Source organism: Abrus precatorius, unplaced genomic scaffold (assembly GCF_003935025.1).
Source record: "Abrus precatorius isolate BTA unplaced genomic scaffold, Abrus_2018 Scaffold11, whole genome shotgun sequence".
Taxonomy (NCBI): domain Eukaryota; kingdom Viridiplantae; phylum Streptophyta; class Magnoliopsida; order Fabales; family Fabaceae; genus Abrus; species Abrus precatorius.
Window position 1 is genome coordinate 22438972 of NW_020874303.1, and position 9072 is coordinate 22448043.

Genomic DNA, 9072 nt, shown 5'->3' on the forward strand with positions numbered 1-9072 from the left:
GTTTTTAGTTTTTTTTATGATAAATAGTTTATTTCTTACAAAATATTTATTAATCTTTTCACAATTTTTAATTGTAATTTTAAAAATACATACAACTTACCAACTCCTTTTTCATTGGGTTGATTGATTAACGTTTATTGAAAAATCATTCTAAACTTATATAAAATTGAATAAATTAATTTTGATTAATTGAATCAAACTGATTGGTACATCCTTGATTAAAGCAAATATAAAAGGTAAATATAATTCTTGGCATTGAAATCTCTTGGGAATCAAACTTGGATCAGTGAAGAGAAGATAGGAAAATAAACAAAAGCTTGATATGATAATGGAAATGTAATTCGATTATGAATTGAATTAGAAGGCGATACAGAGTTAGTAGAATTTTTAGTAAAATCTAATCACACAAACTGATAAGATGACATGATAATATTGAAAGGCTTTTTAGGAAAATGCTAAGCAAAAAAACAATCCAAAAGCAGTTATAATGTGCAAAATTGCACGAGAAGTATAATGGTTCGAGCGCAAGGCCAATTTCGGATCTTTTCATGCCAAGTCCACATTAACATTATTATTTGTACGTATTCACATGAACGAAGTAAAGGAGCAGAAATTCTTCTCAGCTTCTCCGTCTCAAATTAAGAGAAGGGTTATATTGTTTATATAATATTATTACCTTTCTCATAATGGTAATTTCAATTTTTAAAATTTTGACATCACTGTACAATTCAAATTCGCACGCAGCTATATCGTTTAATGTCATGTTAATGATGTTTTGGTATTGAACTTATGGGTATAAATCATTCAAATATGGTTTATAAATCATTCAAATACAATATATCAATTTCAGTTTTAACAAATATGTGACTTTGCAACATGAAATAAATCAAACAGGTACTACCAGCGCTGGGACTTGATAATTGAAATCACTGTCCGTAGGCTGATCATGGACATTACAAAGGCTACAAAATAAAATCAATCTGAAATGCCTAAATAACATTCTCTATGAAAGGATAATGCAGAATCTTTGGCAATTTCGCACATATAAAATGATCAATTAATGGTACACGGGCACGCCTGAGAAGAATATGTTAAGTTTAAGGTGATGCTACGTTGGGACCCAATTCAATAAGACAACAGATTTGTGGAGCATTAACATGATTATTGGAAGTATGAGTATGTATTTACTTCAAAAGGAATAAAGGCCTTCGCCTTTTATGCTGTAGGAGACTACGAGAAAAGAGCATTGATTTGGATTAGAAAAGCCAAAAACTTTGGGGACATGATTTAAATATCTTTAATTACTTTACTAGTTTAGAACCTGGTTTTTATCCAACACATCATATTCTAATGATCATTTTGTCAATCGTAAAATAAATTGCACTCCACTTGAAGAATCTTAGAATTGGAAAATGCATATCATGAGATTCTCAAAATTCCACTAACTTGATCGGGGAAACACCGAATTGAGAAGTGGAATGATACTTCAAAATCTATGATCGCCCTTTCTTCCCTATTAAGTTAGCTTGGCACGTAAAAATGATCTTATTGGATTTATCTTTTTAGTACAGTGTTAATATTTAGTAGAATATTGTTTAAGTAAATACATATTTATTATTTAAATTATTGTATGAATTCTATTAAAAAAATTGGGTCTAAGTTTAATACTGAGACTCATAGAAAATTTTCTTAATAATAAAGAATATATTAAAAAATGTTAAAATCTATGCTTTTAGTATTTTTTATTTTTCAAAGAAACAATTGATACATCAAGTATTCTAACACATGTTTGGTGTGGTCAGATGAAAATATTATGTCATCTCAACGTTTTTCATTGATTACACACACATATATATGCAATTATTATCAAATTTGTGATAATAGTTATATAGAAACTAACAAATATTTAATTTCAAGATATTATAAAACATTCAATACGATAAAAATAAAATATTATTATTTGTATTTATTTAAATAAATAAATTTGTTAGGTCTAAAATCTTTGTAAATAACTTAAAAGTTAACATATTTGTCAAATAAACTTTTAAAAATTTCGGATCATTATCTCTTGATGGACCGCCTGATTTATCCCATCCTCGTTTTAAAACAAAAGTTATAGCCAAACAAAAAATAAATAAAAGGGATTGTGCAATGATTTTGAGAGTTGCGATTAAAGTGCAAATGAAAAGGGAAAAGGAAGAAAAAAAGTTAAAAGGAGGAGAAGAAGAAAGCACAGTACATTATGTTGGTAGAATTTATTTATCACAATCGATATCCAAAGTTCAAACACATGTACAGGGTTTCAGAAAAATATATAACATGGGTCACTTAAATTTGAAAAAAAAAATAGTGTTTATAGGTGAGTAGTAGACAGCAAATAAAATTATTCACATATAAAAGGTTGAAATAGAAAAAGGCATATGTTTTTTATTTCTTTCAAAGATACGGGTTTAAAGTTTAATGCTTTTAGCAGTTACGTACAAATGCATCATAAAAAAATAGACAACAAAAGATAGTGAGAACCAGTAGTAGTGGCTTTAATTTGAGAAATGATTATCATAAAGGCTTAAGCTTTGGTTAGTGACTTAGTGGTGGGACATCTCTAGCAAAAAAAAATACTAGATCTTGCCATTTTTTAAAATAAATGTTTACCCTGTATATATATGGAAAACGATTTGATGTCATCCCTTGAGTATCTAGTTATATGTTTGTCCCTGTGTATCATTTGTTTATTTCAATCTGCCACAGCAGACATATTCTACGTGTCCAAATTTTGAACACTTAGAGAATTATAAGCCACACTATATTTTAAGTTTAAGTACATAATATTTGAAATTATATTTCTATTAAAAAAATGTGCATGCAGTGGAGGTGATTAAGAATTATTTCTGATACATGAATAATTTTGTTTGTATTAAAAGTAACTTATGTATATCAGTTTTTAGAAAAGTTAAATAAAAAATTTTCTAGAATAATTAATGTCGACAAGTTAATTTTAATTTTTAGAGAAGTTTATTTTATTTTTTCTGATATTTATTGAAAAAATTATCTAAAGTGAGAATAAGTCCACGGTTTTTGATTGTATTTGCTATACAGCTTGCGTGGTTTGATGATGTTTAACCCAACGCCTAATGAAACAAGACGTGAACCTCAAAGAAAATCAATGAAGCGAAAAAGTTTCTTTAGCTGAAAGGAAAAGAAAACGCATAGAAAAGCAATTGACTGCATAACAATACAATAATTTACATTTTACATTTTTCAAGAGACATAATATCTTCTTAATCACTCTCTAGCTTCTTACATCCATTTCTAGTCAACTCGCACTAGATATTTATTTTAACAATTTGATACCCCTTAAACATAAAGTGAAATAAAACGTAGAGATAAGTTTCAAAATCATACCAAAAAGGCAAAAACTCATCTCTAAATATTTCACTTGACATTTAAGGGAATACCAAATTCATGAAGAAGGAGAGAAGACGCGCCACTCTACCAAACATTAGATACAAACTCATTGACTACACATTAATATTCTAATTGCACATTTAACATGGTTGGGCTCAAGCGCTTACGACATTTTATCTACGAACCACTAAACATTGCAACGGGGTCTTCATTTCCATAGAGAGCCTAAGGCACTCTGAAAGATCAACAGGTTGCGCCGGTAACCATATGAAGCGGTGGAGAAGTTGTGCGAGCCAGAGATGGACCGTGGTCAAGCCCAAGGCCCGGCCCGGGCATACCCTACGTCCGGCCCCGAATGGTGCTAGCCTTAAGTCTGACCCCATGATGGAAACGTCTTCTTTCAGGAACCGCTCGGGCTTGAAAGCCCATGGGTCCTCCCAAATAGACGAGTCATGAGATATGGCCCACATGTTAACCATTGCTGTTGTGCCAGCTGGCACAAAGACCTTATCTACGTGGACGTCATGGACTGCCAGGCGGGCCCATGATAGTAATGGGCCCGGCGGGTGCAGCCTGAGAACTTCTTTTACTATGGCTTGAAGGTAAGGGAGATTCGGAATATCCGAGTCTCGCACGTGACTATTTTGGCCAACGCACGTGTCAATTTCATGGCGTGCTTTCATTTGTAAGTCTTGGTGTAAAACCATCCTCGCCATGATCCATTCAAGGAGTAGAGCAACTGTGTCTGTTCCTCTAAATATCATCTCCTGCACAAAACAGCGAGAATATGAAGCACTATAATATTTTGTAAAATCCCTATCTGGATCTTCTAAAGAGTGAATGTAACCAGTGGGTTACTCATTGAACTATGTTGAGGTCATAATCTTACATCAAAGGTTTTTATTTCCCTAAAATTAGACCAATATTATAATACGGGCTTGTACTTACGAAACTAAAGTCTAATAATATTGATAGTGTTATGGCGCTAGATTATTCTATGTGAAGATGAGGATATCGATAGTGAACTGAAACTATAGGTTAATGTTTTAGAAATATCTAGAACAAATCAAGATGGTAGCTAAGGAATTTGTCTTGTATGTAGCTATGTGTTGTGTAATGAATTTATGCATGTAATTAACAAGTATTGGCATGATAAGTAAAATTATGTATTAATCTTTTTAGTTGGTACCGTGAGGGAATTAATGTATTTAAATGTAACGTAGGGAAAAGGATGGTTTTATCGTTTTACTTTATTATATGATCGATGGATGAAGAGGTCCACCGAGTGTGGGGTTATGAGCGCAAATTGACAGAAGAAAAAAAATAGATAGAGTACTTACCCACAGAATAGCCACCATATCTGAATCTTCCAACCTTTCTTCTTTGGGCAAAGATAGCAAAGTGCTAAGAAAATCATTCTGCTCAACGAACTTCCCATCTCTTTTTCGTTCTTCCACAATTTGACCCACCACACTAGTCACCCTAGCCGCCAAATTGTGGCACCTTCTCTTCACCCCATGAAAGTCCAAAAACTTTAGAGGGAAATAATCTTCCAAATTAAACTTTGCAATTAATTCATACCCTTCTTTAACCATATTACCTAACTCCACACTTTTATTATTATTACCAAACACACTCTCCAAAATATTGCTAAGAGACCCTTCTTGCAATATACCCCGAACTTCCACCACCCCTTTCTCTTCCATCTCCTTCAACACACTCTTCACCATTTCATCAACCACACGTTGTCGAAGACTCTCCAAGCCCTGAATCCTCCTCGGAGAAAACATGTAGGAAGCCGCGATCCTACGAAGATATCGCCAATAGGTTCCAGAAGGAGCGAAACCAATGGCACGCTCAAACATAAGCGTGCGTGCTGATTGTTTGATTGGACGATCAGAGAATGATGAACCGCATAGAATTTCTCTAGCAGTCTCAGGGTGACTGCTTATAACAACAGGGGTGGCTCCAAGACTCAGCGCCATTAATCTTTTTGCGTTTAACGAAGTGGCTAAAGCCGCGAGTTTGGCGTGAGCCAGAGAGCCCATATGAGGCAAAGTCCCAAGTACGGGCCAGCCCATAGGCCCAGTGAGTTTTCTGTTTAGTTTCTGGGAGTGATTGTTGTGATAGTTTCTCCATGCAAAGCCTCCAGGGAGAAGCCAATAGTTAAGGGAAATAGCGAAGAGGGTGAGGAACGTGGAAAGAAAGATAAAGGAAGAAGAGAGGGTGCTTTGGAATGTTGCTCCAAGACCAAGACAAACGAGTGTTGAGGTTATGAACCAGAGGAATGTTGCCGTGGGTTTCATGTTTGAGAGGATTATTATAGTTCAAATAAATAAAAAGAGAAGGAAAAATGGATGAAGATGGTTATGGTCAATGATGAACAAGGGATGATGGTGTTGTATATCCAGCATGTGGGGATCAATTGTATATATAGGGATTGGGAAGGGGCTTGGTTAAGGATCCTTGGGTTAAGGTAACCATGGTTAAGAACTACCACACACAGGAGCTAAGAGGTTATGACGTGTGAATATTCTAATTAAGAAGTTGCACTGCAACATGTAACTTTATGTCAGAATCAGACCCACAGCGTGCCTGCTTTTTCTCTTTTTAACACCAACACCTCTTCATTAAAAAGAGAAAAAAAAACCCGCAATATCTACATCAGTAATTGTACGTTATTTTAATGTCGATTACATTTAGAATATTAATTACCTGTGTATCTGATATGATTAACTAATTGTATGTAATGGATACTGTTAGTGATATATGTATAGACTATCGAAGTGTTGCATGGAAAATAATGTAAAGTAAGTTACAAGGTAACATGTACGGTTGAAAGCATAATATAAAACTCGGCTTGATTTCACCTGTTGAACTGTAAACTCAATCAAGTAATCAATTCAATAGATTGTTATATTCATTGTGCAATTGAACCGATTTGATCCTGTGACTTAATAATGAAATACAATATTATTAATTACTACTTACGTTATAGTTATAGTGTTATACGTTATTCTTTCCCTTTTTTCTATTGTTACCTTTTAAAAAAAATTCCATTTTACTTATCACTTTAAAAGTTTTGTTTTAATTATTACTTTTTTTTTTATAATACCTTTACCCTTTATAATTAATTGTAAAATATTAAATTAATAATTAAAATAATGATCTTAAATAGAAACGAATAAAATAATTATAATATTCTTTCGCATATACAATTTTATCAATTTCAATTTTTAGGTTAAATTTAAATATCTAAAAATAATAAATTTTATTAAAGATAGAAAAATATAATAAATATTTTTTAATAATAAAAAATTATGATTATTATATGTTTAAATTTAACGATTAAAAATAAAAAAATTGTTAAACATGTACATGATTTACCATATTTAACACATTAGTTGATTAATCTAAGATCAAGCGAAATTAATTAATAACATTAACTAAAAGTCATGTATATCAATAAACGGATTTTAGTTTGATGAAGTGTGATCGTAGAATTTTACGCAATAAATCATTATAAGAGTTTTTGCTTGTTTGGTTATCACCATAATTAATTTTTCTAATTAAATAGTATTAGGTTCAATATAAATTTTATTATTAAAATGAATTTAAACTCACATTTTAACTATATTTAATTATTTAACAGTAATTTTGTCAAACTTAATTTGATTTAACTTTAAAACAAACATACTTTTGGAGATCACCGCCATTGGAATATTATAAAAATTATAATATTTTACACGCACGGTTCTTATTAGCTATGTTGCCTTAATTTACCCTTATGCTATTATTTTTTTAATATAATCTTGTATTTGTTTTCTATACATAAGTAGTTTTTGAAAGAGTTTAATTTATTTCGTCTCATTTTCTCTTTTTTTATTATTTTCATCCTATAAAACACACGTCTCTTCACTCCTTTCTTGTAATCTCTAAACATACCAAACAACAGTATTGTTTATCAAAATATAAGATTTTATTAATTTATATATGAAACTCTATTAAATAAATAGTTAATTAAAGTAATTATTCAAACAAAGGATCGTATAGGGTGACTCAAGCTTCGCCCAGATTCTATTAAAAACATTTACGGCCTCTTAATGGGTAGTATATGACACCTAACCCCAAAATATTTGGTGAAACTTTCTTGAAGGCTTTTGTGAATGGAAGATCCATTATATCCTGGGACGTACTTGGTGTTCCATCATTTCATCCTTGACCTTTGCCACTGCTACCTATCCAATTACCTTGTTCGGGTCTGCCCATACATTTGAGTTCAATTGCCCTTTGTTCAAAATGTTTTCAAGAACAATCGCTTAATAAATCAAACATTCACTTAACATGTCAATACATGATGATTAAATAAGGTAAAATTAGTAATTTTAATTTCTATTTCTTTTAAGTTTAGTTTAGCTTTTTAATCTTTTAACTAGGTTATTTTTGTTAATTATATTTAACTTTGTTATTTACTATATTTATTTTTTTCTTAATTATTGTCGTCATTATTTTCTTCTTTTTCTTCGTTGGGGAACAAAAATCAAAATACTAATTTAGCTAGTAAGTAATAATAAACTTTTAAGGTTGATAATACTTTAATTTAAAAAACAATAAACGGTGCTGAATTACTTATCATTCGTTGCTGTTGATTTTCTCCCTTTTTTAAAAATAAAAATAAAAATAAATCTATGGAGTTAACTATGATATATTTTAATCGCCTGTTACTTTCAGGAAAAAACATGCATCCAAGAGAGGTATTTAGAAGAAAACAGCCCTGTTTTACAATTTTTGATCTACTGTGTGTTAAACAAGCATGCTCTCTGCTTTCACGAAGATCAGACATTCGCTCGTAATAGGACCCCATATAAAAAAAAATGTCCTTGGTATTGCTTGGTATAGAAGAATACAGAATATCCGTTTCTAAAGGAATTTCGTGTAGTAATTATAAATAAAATAGATGATTAAGCATGTATAATCAGATTAGGATATGGCAGTTAAGAAATGTTAAATACACAATTTTCTTAAGTACTTTTCTAAACCAATTTTTATAATTGAGTGAAAATTATTAAATTTATAGGTGAAACTTATTATGTACAGAAAATGAAATTTACTACATGTTTGAAGTCAAGTTTGAATAACTTAAACTCACTTGTTTTATTATATTATGCAGTGCATGTTTATTTTCACATTTATTAGTCATGGATCAACATTACTAGCTAATTGTAATTACCATGTTAAATCCATACCCTATTTGCTGTCTTTTCAACACAAATAAACATTCATAGTGTAGCATGTCATTTAGAGGGCAAAATCAGATGCACATAAAGTTATGAGTATTGATAAATTTTAATTAATAATAATAAAATTATATTTGTATAGTTTCTTATTTAATAAGAAGGGAGAGAACACGAGACATAAATAAATTAATATAAAGTAATAATATTTATAAAAAAAAGGTGTGTTGTTGTTTAATGGCTTAAATATTTTTTTATTTTTGTATTTTATAATTTTTTAGATTTTTAAAATATTTTATATTTTATTTTTAATATTTTATAACGATATAATTTTATTATAAAAAAATATATATTAAAGAGTTATTTTGCATAATTTTACAGAACAATTTAAAACGCTTTAACAAGTATCATTATTTAAAAAAGAATAATAAAA

The 9072-nt window shown here is 30.5% G+C and overlaps 1 protein-coding gene across 1 annotated transcript; it reads right to left on the reverse strand.

Moving 5' to 3' along the window:
- Positions 1 to 3422: 3422 nt before the first annotated feature.
- Positions 3423 to 5789, reverse strand: LOC113855051 (cytochrome P450 78A5-like). The gene is made up of 2 exons (XM_027486498.1): positions 4746 to 5789; positions 3423 to 4172 (listed from the first exon to the last, which is right to left on the reverse strand). The coding sequence occupies exons 1-2, from the start codon at positions 5709 to 5711 to the stop codon at positions 3579 to 3581; spliced, it is 1560 nt and encodes a 519-aa protein (XP_027342299.1). The 5' UTR covers positions 5712 to 5789; the 3' UTR covers positions 3423 to 3578.
- Between the last annotated feature and the right edge of the window lie 3283 nt (positions 5790 to 9072).

Bases quoted from the DNA above. Each gene is read 5' to 3' on its own strand.
- LOC113855051 (XM_027486498.1), bottom strand. From the start codon at position 5,711: ATGAAACCCACGGCAACATTCCTCTGGTTCATAACCTCAACACTCGTT. The intron at 4,173-4,745 runs GTAAGTACTCTA...TGTTTTGTGCAG, and splicing joins ATATGGTGGCTATTCTGTGG to GAGATGATATTTAGAGGAAC.